This window comes from Lathyrus oleraceus, chromosome 5, assembly GCF_024323335.1.
Source record: "Lathyrus oleraceus cultivar Zhongwan6 chromosome 5, CAAS_Psat_ZW6_1.0, whole genome shotgun sequence".
In the NCBI taxonomy this organism is placed as follows: Eukaryota; Viridiplantae; Streptophyta; class Magnoliopsida; order Fabales; family Fabaceae; genus Lathyrus; species Lathyrus oleraceus.
The window spans coordinates 225,826,253-225,850,769 of NC_066583.1; the positions used below are offsets into that span (position 1 = coordinate 225,826,253).

General features: G+C 34.8%; 1 protein-coding gene and 1 pseudogene across 1 annotated transcript; both read right to left on the reverse strand.

The window, feature by feature from the left end:
- Nucleotides 1-1,686: 1,686 nt before the first annotated feature.
- Nucleotides 1,687-2,606, reverse strand: LOC127079876 (uncharacterized; annotated as a pseudogene).
- Nucleotides 2,607-7,854: 5,248 nt separating this feature from the next.
- Nucleotides 7,855-18,419, reverse strand: LOC127079877 (uncharacterized). The gene is made up of 3 exons (XM_051020231.1): nt 17,648-18,419; nt 8,147-8,229; nt 7,855-7,908 (listed from the first exon to the last, which is right to left on the reverse strand). Exons 1-3 carry the CDS (start codon nt 18,417-18,419, stop codon nt 7,855-7,857), a joined length of 909 nt encoding a protein of 302 aa, XP_050876188.1.
- Between the last annotated feature and the right edge of the window lie 6,098 nt (nt 18,420-24,517).

The following is a 24,517-nucleotide window of genomic DNA, read 5'->3' on the forward strand; positions in this document are numbered from 1 at the left end:
CCACTATTAATATTAAGAGAAGGATCTGAAATCGGAATAAGAAAACAACAACATCAAACAACAACATACAACAAATCATGTGAAAAAAATCATGTGAAAATCATGTGAAACATAAAAACAACATACAAGAAAAAGAAAGAACAAAGAAGAAGAAGAAAAAAACATTTATGTATGAAGCTACAGCTAATGAGGAAGAAGAAGCGGGAAAATGTGTATTCGGATTTTGCTGTGATAGATACGGCGATACTGTCAAGAAGGAAGAACTAATTCGTTTATATTATATATGAGTAAACAATTTCACCACGGTTTTATAAAAAAATCATGAGAAATTTAATGACTTTCACAACGGTTCACATTAATAATCGTGGTGATAGGTCTTTTAATTTTAATTTATATATTATAATTATCAGGATAACATTAATTGTAACGAAAAAGTAGAAAATTGTTGGAGTTGAGATTCGAACTCTGTCACTCCATAAATGTATAATCGTGGTTTATTAGTTTGACCATAGTGCAATGTATTTTCGTAAATATAAATAAACAAAGTGCGTCCAAAAATGAGGTATTATCACAGTTAACAGTGAAACTGTTGTAGTTTAGTGTGAAGAAATATTTATTTTCTAGTAGTGTGAATAAACACACTTATATTTTTCAACCCAAATGCCATATACATCTCTGTCTATGTTAAAAATCGAGGGAAAACTTTTTTTTATATATTTACATTGTTTTCACATAATATTAAAATAAATTGTTTAAACAAATAAAAAGTTTGACAATGGATTCTTGGAGAACAACATATCTTTTTAAATTTCTGATAAGTTATTTTTTCCAAATAAGATAATTTTTTTTGTACTTGCAATCCATGTCAGAGAGATTTCATTATATTGAGCAAATGTTATCATGGCAAATAAAATTTTTCACATGAAAGAGAACGTGAAAGATAAATGAATGATTATTTTAATGAATAAATTTCTCAATATTGTCTACCGAGAAAAACAATAAATTTCTCAATGTTTTCTTTGATTGACAACATAGGAGTGTTATTAGAAAAATACAACAACAACAACATCAACATCATTATGTGATATAGATTGTAATGGTAGGAAAGTTGTTTTGTTCAATATTGAAGAACATTGAAGATTTTTATGTCTTGCAATCCATCTAAGAGAATGATGCGTAAGACTTTGGAGCGACTATATATAAGTTAGGTTTATAGTAAAATATGATTAACGAGTATTTTTATAGTAAAATATGATAATTTAATCCCCTGATTATTAAATATAACCAAAGGAATAGATCATTAACTTAAAAGTTAAAAATAAAATAAAAAGAAAGGCATCAATTTAAAAAATAATATAAAATATGACGCGCCTTAACCTTTTATCTCGATTTTTGATAGGGTGAGGTGAAAGTTTGGTTATATTATTTATAATAGTGTGACCCCAAAGAGCACACTCCTCACTATCCTTTTAGAAATGCTTACTCATATCAATATTTTTTATTTGAACAGTGTACTCTCTTGCATTCACAAGTTGTATAATCATTATCAAGAGAATTGGTATCAACTTTAATAAATTCAAATTAATAAATAATCCCTTCAATTATATTAAATTAAATATAGATATTACAACTTATCAAAAACCCTAATAATCTATTAAACTTGCCTTCATACATCATTTGATTCTATCAAGGTATTGTTTGAACATTAGTCCCACACGAACGAAGAGTGTTTGAGTAGGAAATAAATTGAGGTTTTGATCCACAACGGTGTGAGCCTATTTCTTCCACCATCATAAATGTTTCTCCATCGAAACCACAATTATAAATCATTTGATCCGTAGAAAAAACTAAAATATTGTCGTTCAAGACAACAAATCCGGTAACATAAGTATCTTTCTCTTCTAACCCCAATGCATTCACTCTCACCTTCAAAATCTTTTGCCATAAACATGACTTGTAATCTTTTAAAAACCAAATAGTAAAAACAGACTTTCTTGATTTCACTAAGCAATTAGAACGGTTGGAACTTGTCACTTTGCCCCAATCAAATATGTCCATGTTACATCCGTGTGAAAACCTTTTATAGCTTCCCTTGGCAACTTAATAATAGTTGAAGTTCCTTTAACAAAATCATAAGCCATTATGTATGGCTTATAAAAAGGACTCAATCCCGTAAAGTAATTAGAGCAATTTGAAATGAAATGAAGTGCTCAATTGTGAAACATCATCTCAAATTTCATATTTCTACCACCACATAAAAAATTGTTTTCCATGGTTTTCCACACACCTTGTTTTCCATGATAAATATTGCATATATAACTACTTGGTGACCAATCCGCTGTGTTTTCAAAATGAAATATCAAATAGTCATCTGAAGAGCCATGAGATTAAATGAGATTTATATTAGAAAATATATGGTTTTTTCTAAGTGACTCCAAACTAGAAATGAAAAAGAAAGACTTTGTAATTGGATTGCGAATAAACAATTCAACAGGATCATCATTAATGGTATAACAAAGAAGCAAACAATTACTGAATCTGTTGTTGAGGCACTTAGTCCAAAACTGAGGAGAAGTTATAGAATAAGGAAGTGATTGCCAAGACATATTTTTTGTGTTATGATATTTGAAACCTTTATGATGTATTGTGATGCATGTATTTATCATGTATTTTGAGACGTTTATGGCCAAGACATATTTATGTTTTATGATGCATTTTAAGACCTTTATGTCCAAGACGTGTTTCTATTTTATCATGTATTTTAATACCTATATTTCAAGACCGTTATACCATTGTGGCTTTATGTGTTTCTTAGATTCTGGCTTTATTTAATTTGGCCAAGACCTTTAAGAATATATATAATACATTATCTGTTTGTGCAAACTTTTTTTCCTATTGACAATATTCAAATGCAATATAGGTCATTCATAAACATGGATGAAATATATTAAATAGCTAGGGACGACTATCAAAACCACAAAAACATATAGGGACAACTATCAAAAACACAGAAACTTAAAGGGACTAAAATCAAAAAACTCATAAACATATAGCGATGAAAATTGTCATATATTCAAAACTGCATTCATTAATAAAGAGTTACACACACAATTCACTATAATCACAACCATTTATTGCAGGCAATGAACAAACACGTAGACAAAATCAACAACATCTTATACAAATTGACTTTTTTTCCTTTCGTTTTCCAACTTCATCTTCATTTTTTCTTTTCTCCTAGCCTCAATGACTTTAATAATACAACCTGAATTATTCACAACCTCTGAGGAATTGCAACCACTTGAATGTATGAATTCAATAGATATGTTACATTCAAGTTCATCATCCCATATGAACAGCTTGCAACTAGACGTAACTCCTGAATTTTGAAATTTCTAATATCTCCTTTTAGGTTTTTGAGCTGAATTTGAAACGAACATCTTCATAGATCTATTGCAATCACATACCGGGATTTGAGACGAGGTTATGTTACCAACGGAGGATGTAGCCATGGGTTAATGTGAAGATGAAAAAGAAAACAACACATAATGGACTACCAGAAGGGAAGAAGAAGATACAATATTTGTAATTTCTATTTTGCCCCCTCCTTCTATATATTATCCAATATATATTCCACGTGATATTATTGAGAATTAACATAAAATTAAAAACATAAATCCAGCTTAGCTCCGTTAGACACATAAGTATTTTTCTAACACCAGTTTGATGTCAGGGACTTAAAACAACAAGATTGGAACATATCAGGATGCAATCCAAACAAAAAAGATCCAGGGACCAAATAAAAAAACACGACAACTTACAGGGACCAATTGATTGTTTAAGCATTCTTTAAATTATCTTTAGTTTAACAATTTCTCAGTTTTTTTATTATGGAAAACAATCATATTTTGATGAACAATTTTAATTTTTTTTAAGAGATGATACAAAAATCATAGAGGATTGAGGCAACAATTTCCTGTTGATACTAGACCAACAATTAATATAAAAAATTCATGTGACCATAATCTTTTTCCTATATAATTACCAGAGGCAATGTCTCATTTATGTAAATATACATATATTTTAGAATGGATTTAATTGAAATGCACTGACAGTGTAAAGATATTTTACACTATCAGTTAATTACAACCATTGATTTGTTAAAGAAGTTTGACTTTTATTATAATCACATGTAAAGTAACACAAACGGATGATTGTGATGTATTGACCGTGTAAATTTTTTTACACTGACGGTGCATAATAATTAATCTCTTTTAGAATATGTAACAATTTATCCGAGTAGATTATCTCTCCTCTAAGTTAATTATTTTTCTCTCTTTTTTCGTTAAACCAAAATTGTGTGAAGGATATTTGAGAAAGTGATTAGATATTTTATTTAAGTAAAGTGCCATTTTTTTTAAAATAATACAATATCAATTATGTTAAAGTAATATAGATTGCTTCATGCGTTCCAAAATAAATGTCGTATTTAAAAAAATTATTTATTCCAAAATATTTGTCATTTAGCAAATTTAATTTTTATCTTCTAATTGTACAATCTAATTAATACTCTTAATTTATTATTTTCTAATTTTACATTAATGTTAATTCGAATACACCAATAGCTAATAAGGATAATTTGATAAAATCATTATTTTCTCTTTCATTTATTACATTTTCTTAATACGTGTAAAAGTGTCAAGTATGACACTTATTTTAGGACGGAGAAAGTACATTAATTAGAACATAGTATATAAGATAAATTCCTAGAGGGAATGTTTTTGAGAAATATTGATCAACAAAGAGGTCCATCAATGACTGAGTGGGCGGTGACCTTTCCCAAGAAAACATTGATTCTAAGGCCTCTATAAATACTTCTCGTCAAACAGGATGAATGGATAGATCTTAACTCAGAAAGATCACACATTAGATATTCTTACCAAAAAGCATCATGCTTATAGACAAAGCCTTTCACCTCACGTGAACTAGTCATCTAACCCTTTATAAATATCATTGTACATCGCTTGTTGTAACACCCTAAAACCCCGACTCTTTATATATAAAAGATACATATATAATTTCTAAAATATAGGTGTTACACGTGCACCCTTCATCACTACTACGAAAAACACCTATCATAACGGTTGGAAAAGGGATACCACCATGATGGACCAACCATTATGAGGTAAGGTGTGATTCTATGTATGATGCTTTCCACTACGTTCGTGCGAACATGATTATAAGTCAAGTAGCGCGCTACCTACCACAATGGTTACTTTAAATAACCGTTATTGTATGTCTCAACCTATCACAACAGTTGTTTTAAACAACTATTGTTGTATGTCTTTTAATAAAATATAGAAAATGCAGTAGTAGAACAACAATAACAACAACAAAGAGAGCAAAAACAAGAACAACAAGAACAACAGGAACAGGAATGACAACAAAAATAACAACAATAAACAAGAAGAAGAACAACAAGAACAACAATAAGAGCAACAAAAAGAACAACAAGAATAACAACAAGATCAACAACAACAAAAAGAACAACAACAATAAAAAGAACAACAAGAATCACAACAAGAACAAGAACAACAACAACAACAACAACTAACATTGCTAACTTGAATCCATGTTTTCTTTGTCTCATTCAAGTTGGAGAAGAGGTGATGGAGTTATGAAATTTGTTAATGAAAGAAATGATGTTTTCGAGTTTTATTTATTGAAGAAATCATGTTTTCAAGCTTGGCTTAGTGAAGAAATAGAGTTTCGTAAATTGAAGAAGATATTTGGACGTAGAAGATGAAGTCCGTCTAAGTTAGAAGTTCATCTAAGTTTTAGGTTTCACGGGGATCACTAATGGTAGTGGCTTAAGCGTTGATACTTACTAAATAGACGACAAATATTTGTTTAAGAATGGTGAAGAAACTCAATAAACAGGTTTATATTTCCCCATGACCCTGAGTGACTTTTCACCACGGTGGAAGCTCCAACCGCGGCGAAAAGTAGCTTAAAAATAAATTAAAACAAAATTGTAGAATCTAACCTATCACAATTGGTACTTTAAACAGTTGTTGTTGTATGTCTCAACATATCATAACAGTTACTTTAAACAATCGTTGTTGTATGTTTTTTAATAAATAAATAAAAATAAAACTTCAGGTGCTAGGATTCGAACTCATGACCAGGCGCCACTTTTCCAACCGTGGTGAAAATTGGCATAAAAATAAATGAAAAACAAAATTTTAGGTGCTAAGATTCGAAAGCATGATCAAACGCCACTTTTCATCATGGTTGGTACCTATGACCGTTGTGAAATACTTTTTAATAAATACAAAAAAAAAGCGGCAAACAAATTTATTTTGCAGTAGTGCATCAAAGTAATAACCACAAACATGCAACAGAGTAATGAAGGTGTGAAAAACACAAGAAGTAGGGTGAATTGGGTTTTACAAGCAAAAGCTTTTTCCAAAAAAAAATATCACTAACAAGTTAAATAATGAAGAGATAAAAACACAAATATTTTTATCCTGGTTCGCTTGAAACTCAAAGTTAATTCAATCCACCCGCCAAGGTGATTTTCCTTATACAGAAGGACTTAATCCACTATAATCAACAAATTATAATAAACACAAAGAATATTTTTCTTTGTCTTCTTAAGGATCCAACTAACCTAAGTCTCCTTAAGGACTCACAAAGAACAACCTTCTTTGTCTTCTCAAGGATAACCTCCTTAAGGAATCAAACAAATAGTTTGAATAAAAGTTTTTGTGTTACAAGATGCTTCTTCAAAATCAGATTTACACAAAATGAATAATAAATACTTAAAGAGCACAATGTATACAAAAGATGATAGCTTTTCACAAAGAAAATTATCTTATCAAAATACTTGTGTATATCAATAATTTCTTCAAGTCTCCAATGCATGCTTATATAGTCTAAGCATGTGATCGTTGGAGGGAAAAATGGGGAAAGCTCCTTAAGCACTTGTCCACTGTTGGATGAGAAAGGAATGGTACCACGTATTGTGCTTTAGCCCAAATATTCAATGGCAGGTGTGATGAATATTACAGTCCTTGCCCACGAAATCAAGTAATGGAATGGTTGTTCGATTTGTAATATGTACTATTTGATCACATTCTCATTTGATCTTATCTTCAGACTCATTGGCTTATGATAAAAGATGATTGAAGCATGAAGTGAAGAAGTAGAGAGCTGGATTCAGAAACTTTATAACCTTGGGTCAGAAACTTGACATCATCAGTAGTCTGGCTTGAGTTCTTCAATGTCTTCAGAATCTTCAGTCAGAACCTTGATAACTTCAATCATCTGTCTTGAGATCTTCAGAATCTTCAGTCAGAACCTTGATAACTTCAATCATCTGTCTTGAGATCTTCAGAATCTTCAGTTACATAACACAACTTTAGAAGCTTGCCATTCTTCATAAGCTTATTGGTCAGAGTCACGTCCAGAAGCAGAAATTGAGAGAACATTGCAACAACAATATAAAGTTTCCTCAGAAGCTCTGATGGGTGAGGTAACACAAAAGCATAAAGAACATTGCAACTACAATATTGACGTCTTTCAGAACTTCTAATTGCAACGCATAAGCGAATTTGGAACGCAAAGTTCAGAAACTAATGATGTTGCACATCATATGAATAGAATCAAAACTGTTTGTTAAAGCTACACAATAACAAACCATTAGGGTAACAAAATTGTTCACACACAAATACAACATTGTTATCATCAAAACTCAAGGTATAGATGTAGAACCAAATCTTATTCTAACAATCTCCCCCTTTTTGATGATGACAAAACATGTATTTTGATGAACAGTTTTGTACAAGGTAATCACAGAAGAATACGTCTTATAGAAGCAAAAAGCTCCCCTTGAGATGTATAGTCCTATAAAGATAAACTCAGAATTAAAGAACACTTTCCTGATTTACCTTTAGAAGTACCAGAATGAATAATTAGTCAAAATCTAGTTTAACTTCAAAAGTTGATTGATGTTGTCCAGAACACTGGTTGATAACATCATCCTTTTGATAGACCTTCATAAAAACTTTTTTCAGAAACTTCTTTGAGGACCTTTCTTCAAAAACTTCTTTGAGGACCTTTCTTCAAAAACTTCTTTGAGTACCTTTTTTCCGAAACTTCTTTGAGAATCATTCTGATTCTTGAGAAAGAAGCTTAACACACCATTCTGAATCTTGAGAGTTAACCCTGCAAAAACACTTAACAAACTTTCTTCTAGAACTTCTTTGAGAATCATTTTGATTCTTGAGAAATAAGCTTAACACACCATTCTGAATCTTAAGAGTTAACCCTGCAAAAACACTTAACAAACTTTTCTCGAAGTATTTGTTAACAGAAACATTTAAAAAATGTTTGGGTTTTTTATTTTGGAATTTAGACATCAAAATAAACTCTTAATTCTTCCCCTTTAGAATGTTATGTTTTCTCCCCCTTTGTCATCAATCAAAAAGATAGAAGACAACATAAATAAAACAACTTCATTGATTTAAGAACATGCCAAAAAGGTAGTGCAAAGTACAATTTAAAAACATCAAAATAGAATAACAAAGAACTTAACAAGAACTACAAACGAAATACAACAAGAAAAACATAAAAGACATACATACACACTTATATATAAATACAAGTGCTAAGACATTTTTTAGAAAAAACAAGGCTTTGGGGAAGAAGGAGTAGGCGGCAGAACAACTGGGTAGTTATTTGGGAGATTTAGGGGATCTACCAAAGGATCAACACCATCTTCATGACAGATGTTCATGTAGTATGCCAAAACTTCAGGAGGATCAATCTTTGTGAAGATATGATAGTTCTCCACCTAAGTAGTACTTCCGTTTATTTCTTCCTTGACTTAGGGAGTTCCTTTAATAGATACAAATCTAGGATGAGATCTATTATGATATAGTTGCAGTTGTTGAAACTGTTGTTGAATCAGTTGTTGTTGAGCAGTCTTTGATCTACTTTGAGAGAGTTGTTGTTCAGTTTTCTTTGAAGCCTTTGAAGATTGTTAAGACATTGAAGATTTTTATTCATCCATTTGAGTGAGAGAGGATGAAGATTAATAACATTTGAGAGGGAGAGAGAGAGTTTGAGGTTTGAAAAACTTGAAAGTGTAGGATAAATGTGCGTGTAGTGTGAAAATGTGAGTGATGTGAGTTTAAATAGATAATTTTTGCAATGATGACAAAAAGGTGTGTGCAGTCATGGGGGGAAGTGTAAAGTTTTAGACCTAATTCCAAGATTTTTTAAACCCAATGTGTCACGCTTTAATCATGCATGCTCAGAAAGTGGGACAATTGTCTCCACTAAGAACCACACGAAATCAAACGACAAGACAACCATTAAATGCAGAAACTATTCAGAATCAGGAATAAAAATCGATAAGATTGCTTATAATCATAACTTTTTTGATTCATGAAAACTTCCTTACTTCAGAATGCTTCAAGTTTCAGAGCCAGAAAGCAAAACAACCTCAGAATGTTACCTTCCCTAAACCCTAATCATATGTAATACTCTACAGGAACCTTTTAAATATATGTGTTTGGTTTAAAATTGTTTTCTATTTGATTGGGGAGATGATAAAAAGAACATATTTTTATTGTTTGATGATTTAGAAAGACATTGAGTCTTATGCTTATGTACCCGTGAAGGATCAAAACCTCGTAGTTCGGGTTCAAAAGTAAGAAGGGGTTTGTTGGGGTTGATTTTATAAGAAAGATACAAATTGTCATCTTAAGGAGAAAACTCACTTTTAAACCACCAAAAACATGTGGAAGATAGATCTTTGCATCAAATTGAAAGAAGGGCTCTCACTTGGATATAAAATCAACAAGTATGCTACATACCTCTTCCAAATGGAAAAAAAATCAATATCAATCTCAACAATGTTATGGGATAGGAGATTTAAATCTCAACTAGGTTTGACTCATGTCTAATCCTTTTATGAAAAGGTTTTAAACATGGAAAAGCCAAAGTGGCAAAAGGGTTTGAATTAAGTTTATGTTTTTTAGTTCTTATGAAAAGATCTTTGAATATGCTTAAGTGTTTTGAATCATTTAATTAAGAAATAAAAGGGAAAACAATGACCTAAGTCAAAGTTTATTATGAAAGTGGTTATAAGAAGGGGAGGGGGGAGAGAGAGAGAGAGAGAGAGAGAGAGAGAGAATCCTAAGTTTTACATTCAGGGGAACCTAAGATTGTATCTAAAACTTTTGGATTAAGGGGAAGTAAAGTTGTATAGAATACAGATGAACACACACATGCTAAATGACAAAAATGTCATGATTCATTTCCCTTGGATATAAATAATAACAAGGTTGAACATGCATTAACATTAAGGCACAAAATATGGATAAATACAATGGTAATAGCAAGGTGAGTGAGGTGTGAATTACAATATTTATCATGGTTTTTAGGCATTGAGATAAACATAAACAAGACATGACGAAGTTTCACATAATATCACAAGACACAACACATTGATGGCGACGACAAAATCATATTTGACATGGTAAAAGAATTCATTGGTACATGGTAAACACAACATGAATTAATTTAGGTCAAACATGCATCACATTATAAGTCTTCACAAAATAAAAATTAAACGTAAATCAAAGTTCATGATAAGACCAAGCTTAAGTGGTAAACTTAATCACCTCCTAACCATTCATTCAAAAATGTTTTCAAGGTGAATCAATTGATACATTGTATGAAGATAATCTAGTTCAAACATGTTAAGTATAACAATCAACATTTAAAAGAGTGCGCTTTAATCATACAAGCTTTCAACATCAAGAACAAACAAGACATAAGCCAAAAGAATTAATTAGGAGCCTAAAAAAAACACTTAAAGCACATGTTTTCCATCCAATCAAAAGTGGTGAAATAAATAACATTTTTGGGATTTTTTTATGTCATCATAAAATAGACATTCTCATGAACACATGGCAAAAAGAATGGGTCAAAAATGCTAAGGGATTATGAAGTTATGGATATTTGAAGTTATGAATAAAAAAGAACATTTAACAAGTGAGAAAAAAAATAAACATTACACTAACCAGGTTTGAAACCACATCAAGATTCTTAACAAACCAGTGTTTTACCACTGGTGCGCAATGTCAATTCATATATTAAGTTACATCAATTAAAATATATATTAAAGTCACTTTTAAAATTTAAAAATGGCTCTAAACTTCATCTTCCTCATTCATCCCGTAATCCATTATTTCCACCATTTTCACAACTTCTCAAAACTCCAACTCTCTCAATTCTTAACGAAATCAAAAGTTGTAAAGACCAAAATTACTTAAAATTTCGCAAGGAATCTAATGGTATTAACCAATTTCATTTATTTTTCATAAATCTCCAGAAATAAATAAAAAATGCATATGAACCCTAAAAATTGAATTTAAAAATAAATTCGAAGCATCACCTATTAAGACCAATTGTCATGGGGGTTTTGTTCCTCACATCTTGGCAAGTGAAATGATAAAAAGAATGATGCAAAATGGTGCCTTAAATCATAAATTTCATAAATGAATACATACCTCAAAAATGAAAATCGTGTTTTCAAATAGGGGTGTTCCATATGTGATTTTATGATCTGAACAACTTCCTTACACCTCAAGGAAGGTGTTTAAATGCCTGGATTTAGTTGAGAGTGCGTGGTTTTTCCTTTCTAAATCAAGTTGCAAGCTATGAAAATGTGATTTAGAAGATGATGGTAGGCCTGTTATAAAAGTTGTTCAAGTGTTTAGACACCTTCTAATGGATGTTTAGAAGTTGTTCGAAGTGTTGGTTTAGAGAAAACACAAGCCCAATGGAATTTGGAAGTTTGAGGTTTGGAGAATTTGATACAATGGAGTTTTTGTGCCAATTCTGGTGTGTTGAGTTATGAGGCTTATCTCTCTATTTATAGAGGCTCCATATGGTTCATGTAACTTGCAGAAACCAATCTTGGTTCAATTGGAATGCTAGTTTGGTGACTTGGTTTCATTTTGCACAAAAATGCATAATGGATCATGATGAAAAGGTGGAGTGAAAGGAGGAGTTTAGAGGTACTTTTCTTGAGGTTTAGGATGTTGATTTCTAGTTTAGAGGTTAAGTGTGATCAGAAGAAACAAGTTGGAAGCTCAATGCAAGAGTGGTTGGAAAAGTTGGCCTTTATCAAAATGGATATGAAGCTTTTTGCAAAACCTTCCAAAAATGGCATTAAGACTTGGTCAATGGCTCAATCCCTTGTATAATGCACCAAGGGTTTGTGTAATCTTATGATTAAGGTGAGATTTAGAAGCAAGATAGTCTGCAAATTAAGATTATATAGCTTTAACTCAAGGTTGCATGATGAACTTATCATGAAAATAACCCAAATTTTAGATTTGGAGAGTCAACTTCGTCTCTTCGAAACTCCTCTAAATCAAATATGATAATTTCATGCTCTTGGAATTTTTGGAAATCTAAGACCATCCTCTACAACTTTGATGTTGGGAGTGTTCCTTTAATCAATATGGATCATGGTTAAAAATGATGATCAAGTAAGCCACTTTTTGAAGGCAGATTTGGTTGAAACTGTTTCTAAGTGTTTCAATTTTATGGTACCAACTTCATGGCTTCATAACTTGAAATCCTTGCATTTTTTGGGAATCAATCATCAAGGACAAAGTTGAATTATGAAGTAATACCTTTAATATTATCATTGGATCAAAGAAAATGGTGACCTGGATCACAAGTTATGGCCTTGGAAAGATGGGTACTTGAACATGTATTTTTTCATCACTTTGAAAAATTTACAAAACCAGATCTTGCCCTTTTTGCAAGTAACCTCCAATTTATTGTTTTCTCTTGATCAAATGCATCCATAAACCATATTTTAATGATCCTTGGGTTGAGAAGTCCATGGTTGACCAAAAATGTCAAAAGTCAAAGTTTGACTTTGCCTTAGTTGACTTTGTATCAAATGGATCAAATTCTTGCAATCTTTAATGAATGGGATCTCTTGGGTACATTCGATGATGTGAATGGATTACTTATGATCTATTTGAAGTATTTGAACCATACTTCAAGCTTTGGGATCATGTCATGGATAAAAAGTCAACCATTTGACTTTGGGTCAAAACCCTAGTTTAGGGTATCAAATGAACTCTGGCCTTGATGAATATGAGATAGAATGATCTTGAAATTGATTCTTGTTGATGGAAGTCACTTGATCACTTAGAAAGGATGAGGAGGTTTAAATGTTGAAACTCATGCCAAGTCTTGATTGATCAATCTTTGAAAGCTCTTGGTGTAAAATCCTAGCTTAAGACAAACAAAGTAGAAAATCTTTTTGTATTTTCAATAGGTTAGTAATGCAAAGATGCTAGATGTCATGAAAATGATACAAATAATGATGGCATGTTAGGATTGAATATTAGGGTATGACAGATACCCCTATTTAAGTTTCTTCAATCCAGAGATATGAATATTGGAATTTTCATCTCGACGTGATTGGAGAGACTTAAATACAAACATGCACAATTTTTGGCCCTAAGAGGCCACCAAGTGTTTATGATATGATATGCATGCGGGACTCTAGAATTTTGTGATAAGCAATGTCACAAGGGAGTAATATTAGTTGAGAAAACACATAGGGATAAAGGAACAACACTATGGGGACAGACAAAAGGAAATTCCACTAAGGAAAAGATTATAACTTCAACTAAGGAAGAAGATTTGCAAATTCCAATGGATCAGGGCTTCCTAGGGAATAGATCATTCCAAAGGATCATGACTTCAATTGAGAAAGGGGTGATTTCTCCGAGGGGATGAGATTCTCAACCCTACTAGGGAATGAGACTACCGACTACCAATCATGGGGAAACTTAAACAATAGGGTAGCTCAAGAAGGGAGGTATATTACCTACTACCAAACATGTGGTAGCCTAAGCAAAGGTAATCATCTTATTATAAATATATTGGATCGAAATAGGTTTCTCAAAGGTATAGATGACCGCCTGTTCAAATAACGAGTCCAAACAAAAGTACGCTTCACTGAGGAAATATCTTCGCAACGGGTTTCTCAAAGGTAGAGATGACCGCCTGTTCAAATGACGAGTTATGGATTTCGCAACAGGTTTCTCAAAGGTAGAGATGACCGCATGTTCAAATAACGAGTCCAAATAAGCTTACATGATCAAAACATAATCCAGCTTCTTCTTTACTTAAGTATTCCACTTAGAAAAGGCAAAATAAACTTATCCACAATTCGGGTCATAAGTCAGCGAACGGCCTTGGTTTCTTCTTTAAACAAGTTTTTCTCTCGGAAAGGATCAATGAACAAGCTCCTAAAAAGGTGACCACTTGTTAGGGAAAGAGAAGTAACTTCACCGAGGATCTTCGAAGGATGCGGGTCAGTTAATCTTATAAAAAACTAGAATTCTCAAATAAAGAGAAAATCACCGTAAGGATCTTCAACAGACTTCCACTGTGATTTACAGGGAAAAGTACCATTGGTTGTGATTAACACCTCACTGGTGATATAAGTTCTTGTAACGGAACACCTCACCGGGGATATAAAGTCCTGTGATAAAAGAAAGGTGCTTGTAGTAGTCTTCAATAAACTTCTCTGACGAAATTTTCTTGGGGGATGACCATTTGTTGGAAAGAACGTTTGATATGTTGATAACTTCTTTGGGGATAAATAAACTTCTCAAAAAGAGATTTCCATCTGCTATCCAAAGTGGGCATCCAGAAATAGAATAAGTTTCTCGGGAAAAGACAACTACTTATTAGGGATCAGAGATCATGAAACAGGCTTCTCAAATAAAGAGACAACTACCTGTTGGAAGTCTTCATCAAACTTCTCTAGAGAGAAAACCATCTGATGGAAGAAAACTTCTATGTTGATAATTCCTTCGGGATAAACAAGCTTCTCAAAAGAGATAACCACTTGTGTCCATACTGGGGAAAAGGATATGTCTTTACTGGAGATAATAAAGATGATTCTCCTAGGGAAACAGTGCAAAATAAATGCACTCTCGATCTAGGTTTAAGAACCTAGAGAGATTCACCATTAACTTACAAATATTTGGCTCACTCCAGGAACAACTGGAGAGAAAACAATCAAGCAAGACTCTCCCAATGGAGAATGGAGCTCAATTGGGATTTTATCCTATCCAAAGATGGAAAAGGACAACTAAAGCAACCATCTTCCACGAGGAATAAACTCAGTGGGGAATTAGAAAGGATATAAACTCTCTCCTTAAGGTTGACGACTCCTATGGGGAAGCAAACATAACACCCAAGGATGAACATAGTCAAAGAAATTGAGGCAAATTTCATCAAGGAATGCAAAATGGATGTGAATTTGGTTATTCATCATATATATGCATGTATGTGCATATGCATGTATGCACGTTATGTTTATGCTGACAAAAACAGACACGTTGGGGACATAATATGTTTCATAGCTCAACAAGAGTTTGGCTAGTCTCATGAAGGTGGAAAACATCACTAGAGATGAGTTAAAGGTCACCAAAGGAGAAAAGTCTCATCACGAGGTCCAATTCTCTCCGGGGAGAGGAAGATGCTTCGTCTGGGGAGGAAATGTGAATCTTTGATGGAGAAAAGATCTTGTTGCAGGGTTCCAATTTCTCTGGAGAAGAAGACTTCACTTAGGAAATCAAAAAACATGTAGACTCTACCAAGGATGAGTGTAGATTGGTCAGAAAAACCTTCAAAATGATTCTTCCGGGGACATCATCAAAATTTACAGCTTCCATCGGGGATAATTAAGATCGTTGAAAAAGCTTGATTGTTTATTTTAAAGCTTGATAGAAAATACAGTTTTAGCACTTTGTTGGGGAACATGGAGTTCCAACATCCAACACTTCATAGCTTACCCGCGCGCTTGGGGATTTAACTGTGGACGTTCTTTTTTGCATTCACAAATCAAAAGAAAACAATTTTTTCAAATATTTGTTTCAAGAATCGTTATCAAAGTAAAAATGATATTTTTTGCGGAGCAGAAATAAAATAAGGATTACCAACAAATGGATAAGTCTCGAATTTTATTGATAGAATGGTGTTCCGTAAATGGCGTGATCCCATGGATTTTTAATAAGTTAGAAAAATGGTAATATGGGAAAAGGCTACATTAAAATACAATGAAACTATTCTCCCTAACAAATTTGAATTCCAGATGTATTTGGGCTTCTAATAAGAGCCAGTTGAGAGCTTTGACAGGCAGGCATGGCTTCAAGGGACCCAATCTGATCTGATGTAGTTACTTGCCATAATCCTTTGTTTTTGCCTAGATTGCCTTTTCAGGTTTTCAATCTACCAGGATATCATTTTTTGTTTATGTCCCTAATTTTTGTCCTGGACTTCCCTTTCGGGTTTTCAGTGTATCAAACGCTCATTTTTTCCTAAGCTGTCTTTTCGGGTTTTTGACTTAGCGAGTTGTTCTTTTATTTTTCTAGGCGGAGTGTTTCTTGACTGTGTTAGTATTCACAGGACGTGGGAGCTCCTCACCATCCATATTTGTAAGAAGTAAGGCCCCCACGAAGAAGGCTTTCTTGACAACATATGGGCCATCATAATTAGGAGTCCACTTGCCCCTAGAATATGATATGAAAGATTGAATATTTTTAAGCACAAGGTCACCTTCTCTGAATACGCGAGGTCGAACCTTCTTGTCGAATGCTTTCTTCATTCTTTGCTGATATAATTGGCCGCTACATAAAGTCGTCATCCTCTTTTCTTCAATCAAATTCAGTTGGTCATACCTGCTTTGACACCATTCAGCTTCGGATAACTTAGCTTCCATCAAGACACGCATTGACGGGATCTCTACTTCTATTGGGAGCATTGCTTTCATGTCATAGACAAGAGAAAAGGGGGTTGCCCCTGTTGAAGTGCGGACGGATGTACGATATCAATACAGAGCAAAAGGGAGCATCTCATGTCAGTCCTTATAAGTCACTACCATCTTATGAATGATCTTCTTGATGATCTTGTTGGCAACTTGAACAACACCGTTCATCTTAGGTATGTAGGGAGAGGAATTATGATGTTCAATCTTGAACTCTTCACAATTTCCTTCATCATTTTATTATTAAGGTTTGAACCATTATCAGTGATGGTTCTACTTGGCACACCATAACGGCAAATAAGTTGATTCTTGATAAATCTGACTACCACCTGCTTGGTCACATTGGCGTATGAGGCGCTTCAACCCACTTTGTGAAATAATCAATAGCCACCAAAATAAAATGATATTTGTTGGAAGCTTTGGGCTCAATCATACCAATCATGTCGATGCCCCACAAAGAGAAAGGCCATGGAGAGGAGAGAACGTTGAGAAGAGTCGGAGGTACATGTATCTTGTCAGAATAAATCTGGCATTTGTGACACTTCTTCACATACTTGCAACAGTCAACTTCCATTGTCAGCCAATAGTAACCCGCTCTTAACATTTTTGTAGCCATTGCATGTCTGTTAGAATGAGTACCAAAAGAACCTTCGTGAACTTCTTGCATCAACATGCCTGCTTCATGTCTATCCACGCATCTGAGCAGAACCATGTCAAAGTTTTTCTTGTATAACACGTCTTCATTTATAAAGAAGTTACTATCCAGTCTTCTCAAGGTCTTCTTATCTTTGTTTGATGCCACAGGTGGGTATTCTTGACTCTGGAGATAACACTTGATGTCGCGGTACCATGGCTTATAATCAGAGACTTCTTCCATTGCAAATACATGAGCGGGTCTATCAAGATGCATAACATAAATCTTAGGCATATCATTCCAATGATTCACAATGATCATGGAAGCCAAAGTTGCCAAGGCATCTGCCATTTGATTTTCCTTACGAGGGATGTGATGAAATTCAATCTTGTTAAAGAAAGTAGATAACCTCCTTACATAGTCTTTGTATGGGATTAGGTCGGGTTGACGAGTTTCCCATTCTCCTTTAATTTGATTGACAACTAGAGCTGAGTCTCCATAAACATCGAGATTTTTTATTCTAAGGTCAATGGCTTCTTCTAGACCCATGACGCGGGCTTCGTATTCCGCCATGTTGTTTGTGCACTTGAATGTTAATCTTGCAGTAAAAGGGATATGTACTCCATGAGGAGTTATGATTAATGCCCCAATACCATTACCATAAGCATTAACTGCTCCTTCAAATATTAAACCCCAATGAGAATCTGGCTCTGGCCCTTCATTTGGCAGTGGTTCATTGTAATCTTTGGCTTGTAAGCACATCACATCTTCATTTGGGAATTCAAAATTTATATACTCATAATCGTCGATTGGCTGATGAGCTAAATGATCGTCCAAGACACTTTCTTTGATAGCTTTTAGGGTGTGATACTCAATGTCATATTCAGACAAGAGCATCTACCAACGAGCAATTATTCCGATCAATGCAGGATTTTCAAAGATATACTTAATCGGATCCATCTTGGATATCAACCAAGTTGTGTGATTCATCATATATTAATGGGCACGATTGGCAGCCCAAGTCAAAGCACAACAAGTTTTCTCTAGCATGGAATATCATGACTCGCAGTCAGTGAATTTTTTGCTCAAATAATAGATGGCATACTCTTTTCTTCATGTTTCATCCTGTTGACCCAAGACACAACCCATAGATTCTTCTAGCATAGTCAAATACATAATCAATGGTCTTCCCTCAATTGGCGGGGACAAGATAGGAGGTTCTAGCAAATACTCTTTGATAATATCGAAGGCTTTTTGACAATCATCTGTCCAAACACAACCCTGATCCTTTTGGGGGAGCTTAAAAATAGGAGCACAAGTAGAAGTCATATGAGATATGAACCTTGAAATGTAGTTCAAACGTCCAAGGAAATCCCTCACCTGCTTTTTTGTTTGAGGTGCTGGCATTTTCTGAATGGCTTTAACCTTGTTGGTGTCAACTTAAATACCCTTTTGACTAACGATGAAGCCTAAGAGCTTTCCTAATCGAACACCAAAGGTGCATTTGTTTGGGTTCAAGTGGAGTTTGTATTTTCTCAAACGCTGAAATAGTTTTGAAAGATACTCAACATGATCTTCCTCAGTCTTTGATTTTTCTATCATATTATCTACACAGACTTCAATCTCTTTATGCGCCATGTCATGAAAATGAGTAGTCATAGCTCACTGATAGGTGGCACCAGCATTCTTCAAGCCGAAAGGCATTACTTTGTAGCAAAGTATGCCATAAAGTGTAATAAAAGTTGTTTTCTCCATATCTTTGGGCGCCATTTTGATTTGATTGTAACCGGAAAATCCATCCACGAAAGAGAAGACCTTGAACTTGGCAGTGTTGTCGACCAACATGTCAATGTGTGACGGAGGAAAGTCATCCTTAGGACTGGCTTTATTTAGATCTCTGTAGTCAACGCACATGCGAACCTTCCCGTCCTTTTTGGGAACTGACACAATGTTGGTCAACCACTACGGATACTCTGATGTGACAAGGAAACCAGCATCAACTTGCATTTGTACTTCCTCTTTGATTTTGATCGCCATGTTTGGACGAGTTCTTCTTAACTTTTGCTTGATCGGTGGGCACTCTTGCCTCAATGGTAAACGATGCTCCATAATATCGGTGTCCAACCCTGGAATGTCTTAGTATGACCAAGCAAACACATCGGTATATTCTTGGAGAAGCTCTATCATCCTCTCTTTGACCTCTGGCGCAAGCAATTCTCCAACTTTGACTTCTTTTCTATCCTCTTCAAACCCCAAGTTGATTACTTCCATGGGCTCTTTGAATGGCTGAATGGTATTTTCTTCATTTTCGAGCAGTTTGGAGATTTCATATAGAATGTCTTCCTCTTATTCTTCTTCCGCTTCGTACACATGGAATTCAAAGTTGCAATAGGGCATAGGGTCATTGGCTTTAATGGATATGTAATGAATTAATCTGCACATGTGATTTTATGCTTGTTTTAGAAACAGATAAAAGTGTGAAGTTATATGCAGTTATCTGGAAGTTTTTATTTATTTATTTTAGATTACCATTTTCCTGAAAAAACAACAAAATAATACAAACAACAATATGGAAACAAAATAACATTTTCGTTGATTTAATTCTTGAAACACAAGCCCAAACATTGTCGCTTTTGCCTTAGGCATAACGAAAGAATTTTTTTGAAAAGAAAACAAACAACAAAATATTACTTTGAAATGTGAACAACAAGAAGAACATCAACAGAGATCCAGTTTTGGTGAATCACTCCGTGAGCTATGAAGTTGGTCGGAACATCTTTAGGATTATCTTCCACAATGGCATTGGCTTCAGCTACTTCGTCTTCTGACCCCGAGATATATTCAAGTTATTTATGATGAGGAAATTAGAAAGGAACATATGCATCATCTTCCTTAAGATCGTATTCAGGATCGTCGATGTAGGGTTCCCATGTTGAATCATCATCCTCAATGACGGCACTAACTTATGGCAAAGTGGGATTAATGAACCCTCCACTATGGAAAGTTTCTTTGATTGAACGAACAGATCTACTTCCGTCTGCAATTTTCATGGAAGTAGGAGAAAAGCCTAAACCCTCTCGGTGTTTTTTTTCTGGGAGATCCAAAACTATTCCCCAACCATCGGTTATACCATCATTTACTAGCCGTTGTACATCCTTGAATGAAGAGATGGATACTCCTCTCTTGACATCTTTATCAATCAAGGAAAGGGCTTGGAATTGAGTTCCAAACGCTCCTTCAGGTTCAAGATAAGAGAAAGATGATAAGTGACTCACAACCAGTGTTTGCTCCCTACAGACTGTCATTGGCTTCCCGTTCTTCACAAATTTAAGCTTGTGATGCAGAGTGGAAGTGACTGCCCCAACTTCATGGATCCAAGGACGACCCAATAAACAACTATAGCAGCTTCTATGTCCATCACCTAGAATGTTATTTGGAAATTATGAGGTCTGATGGTCATAGGAAGGTCGACTTCTCCAATGACTGTTTTTCTAGAACCATCAAAAGCTTTGACAATAATCCTGTTACTCTTCATAAGACCACCTTGAAAAGAAAGTATGGAAAGCGTCGACTTCGGAATGACATTGAGAGACGAGCCTGTATACACTAACACACTTGACACAAAGTCATTCATATAGTTGATTGATATATTTAGTGCCATGTTATGATTTCTTCTTTCTTCGGGGAGCTCTTCATTATTGAAACTCAAGTTGTTGCATGCCGTGATGCTAGCGACGATACCATCAAACTGTCTGACCGTCACATCATGGTCTGCATAGGCTTGTTCTAAGACTTTTTGCAAAGCTTCACGATGAGCCTCAGAGTTCATCAAAAAAGATAACATAGATATCTTGGAAGGTATATGTAGTAATTGTTCCACCATATTGTATTCACTTTTCCTGATGATCTTCAACACCTCATCGTCATAAGTTTTCAGATTCATGTTGTCAGATTGCCCAACTGGTTCAAAAGGGATCTCAACATGAGCCTGCTTTCCTGCTGCGACATCCTCAGTCCTTTTTGCAAATATACGCCCACTCCTTGTGACCCTGCTTACAGTAGTGATGTTAACAATTGAGGGTAGAGGAACATCCTTTCCATTCTCAGTCATTGTAGCATTGTAGTTGTAAGGCACGACTTTATCAAATTGGTAGGGACTAGGCCCGGTAAGTTAATGACCAGAGGAGTCACAAAATTCTTCCGACTATCATAAGTAATATGTATAGGCTCGGAGTTGTTGAACTGAGGAACTACGAAATTCACTTCGTTGTCACTATTGACCATATTTACCTGATTATAATCTCTGGCTTGGTAGGCTACAATGTAACCTTAATCCATTTGTTCCTGGAGATCCATTACAACAGTTAGGCATCCTTGAGAGTTCCTGGAACAAACCCTGCAAGAGGCATGGTTATGTGGAGGCACAAAACTATTCTTGCTATATCTGGCGTGTTTCTTTACTAAGTTCTCGCCCAACAACCGTACATCATAGATTCGTCGGGCAACCAGATACCATGTTAACTGAGGCTGAACCATGTTGTGGTAGAGGATTAACTTGAACATTGGGGTTTATGTCCTTAAATGAAAGGATACCACTCTTGATGAGCCTCTGAACATCTGACTTTAGACCAAAACGGTTTTCAATATTATGTCCTAGTGCACCTTGATGGTAAACACAAAATTGATCTTCCTTGTACCAATAGGGAAGGTCCTTTGGCACGGGTGGTGGAGACCTTGTCTGGACATGATTTTTAGCTAGCAGTGCAGGAAACAATTCTGCATATGACATTGGGATAGGATCAAACTATGGCCTTTTTTTAATACGATTTTGATTGTTGAATGGAGAGAGAGCCTGTTGTGGAGGTTGTTGATATTGTTGATTTGATGGTTGTTACTGAACATGTTGTTGTTGCTGATGCTGTTGAGGATACTGTTGTTGATGTTGATGCGAGAACTGTGGCTGATAAATTGACGCTACCATTGGTGGACTAATGATTGGTGAAACAGCTACAACATATTGATACTTTCTTCTTTGTCAGCCATATGAAACGACACTAACATCCATTTCTTTCTTCTTGGAGAAATTAGTGGTGAATTTCTTAACATAACTAGAAGCGTCGGCTTCCTTAGTCAAACGTCCCTCACGGACTGCTTCCTTAAGTCGGATGCCTATGTTTACCATCTCGGTGAAATCACTGGGTGCGCTGGCGATCATGCGGTCATAGTAGAATGAACTCAGAGTTTTCAAAAAGATTTTAGTCATCTCTTTCTCTTCAAGTGGAGGGAAAATCTGTGCAGCAATTTCACGCCACCTTTGAGCATATTCCTTGAATCTCTCTTTGTCTTTCTGAGACATGGCCCAAAGTTGATCTCTGTCTGGAGCCATATCTACATTATATTTGTATTGACGAACAAAAGCTTCACCAAGGTCGTTGAAAGTACGGATCTTCATGTTGTGCAAGCCCATGTACCACTTAAGAGCGACACCAGTTAAATTATCTTGAGAGTATTAGATCAGAAGCTGATGGTTGTCAGTCTAAGTGGACATCTTCCTAGCATACATCACCAAATGACTTTGAGGACATGAACTTCCTTTGTATTTCTCGAAGTCTGGTACTTTGAATTTGAGTGGAATTTGAACATTAGGAGTCAAACAGAGTTCGGAAGCGGTCTTGCCAAAAAGATCCTTACCTCGAAGAGTGTTGATTCCCCTTTGCATTTATAAGAACTGATCTTGAAATCCCTCTAACCTTTCATCTACTCCCACAACTTTGATTGGAGCAGCGTGATAAATGTTTTCTTCATTATAAGGAGTCGTATGCACCATAGGAGAAGGTACAGACATCACAGTAGTCACTACTGGAGCTTCAGCATTTTGAGGGTGCTATCTAGTTGACATATAACCGTGAGGCATGCCCCAAAGGAAATCGGGTGGCATGTGATATTGTTGATCATTGACGGGCGCCACTAGAATGGGCGTCGAGACGTTCTCAAAGATTGTTGTTCGTTGCAATGAATCTTGAGAATTGTTCGATGACTGATTCTGAGCAGCCACGAAAGGCTCCATCGTAGCAGTAAGCCTTTCCAAACTGTCTTTCAAGGTGATTACTTCCTATATGAGATCTTGATTTTCTTGTTCAAGCTAACCCATCCTTCTCCGACGAATGGCTTGAGTATTGTACTGGTGATTCAGTTTGACTATTGGAGGGAAAAGACACGTGTAAGTTTCTTGAAATGCGGGAACTTGTGCTTGAATAATGCATGATATGCAGATGCAAAAGATGAGTTTTAATTTTTAAGATACTCAATAATTTATTGCAAATATTATAGAGACAGAATTTGGCATAGGCTGAATAAAAACCTCTTTTATTAAACAATTGACGGATTACAAGGGATGAAATATAATTTCAACGATCCTAAACAATACAAGAGGAAAATAGCTAAGAGTATTCTTCTAGAGCAGACATAAAGTGGTAGTTTGGAAATGTGAAGCAATGATATAGTGGATCATAAAACTGTACTAGGGTGTTGAGAACTCCATCTTCAACCTTGGCCTTCAAGATACCCATAATTCTTCCATATCGAGCTCTGAAATCCTCTAGACTAACTATCATAGAACCAAGCTTCTTCAACTATGTTAAGTCAGGACATTTGAAAGTTCATTTCTTGGTATTCCTTCTTCCAAGTTCCATTTTACCTATCGATATTTGCAAAATAAAACTATTGAGTTTCTTGGTTTTTATGCAAAAAGGTTTTTATGGATGCATGAATGCATGAATGCATGTTTCACAAATACGGGTTTATGGTTTTGACATTAAGCATGGAGTAAAAGGTCTAACCATCCCACAATGTATGAACTAATGGGTTTATTTTTTACCTGTAGAATAAGGTTCTAAAGTGGTCCCCAAAGTCATAAATCCATTTTCGAATATTATTTTGTTTCACGACTTGCTCACAGACCAATAATATTCTCAAGAGAAACTTGTCTGAGTGTA

Bases quoted from the DNA above. Each gene is read 5' to 3' on its own strand.
- LOC127079877 (XM_051020231.1), bottom strand. From the start codon at position 18,419: ATGCTCTTGTCTGAATATGACATTGAGTATCACACCCTAAAAGCTATC. The intron at 8,230-17,647 runs GTAACTTCTTTA...GTGTTTTTGCAG, and splicing joins GACCTTGAGAAGACTGGATA to GGTTAACTCTCAAGATTCAG. The intron at 7,909-8,146 runs GTACTCAAAGAA...TTATCTTTATAG, and splicing joins AAAGAAGTTTCGGAAAAAAG to GACTATACATCTCAAGGGGA.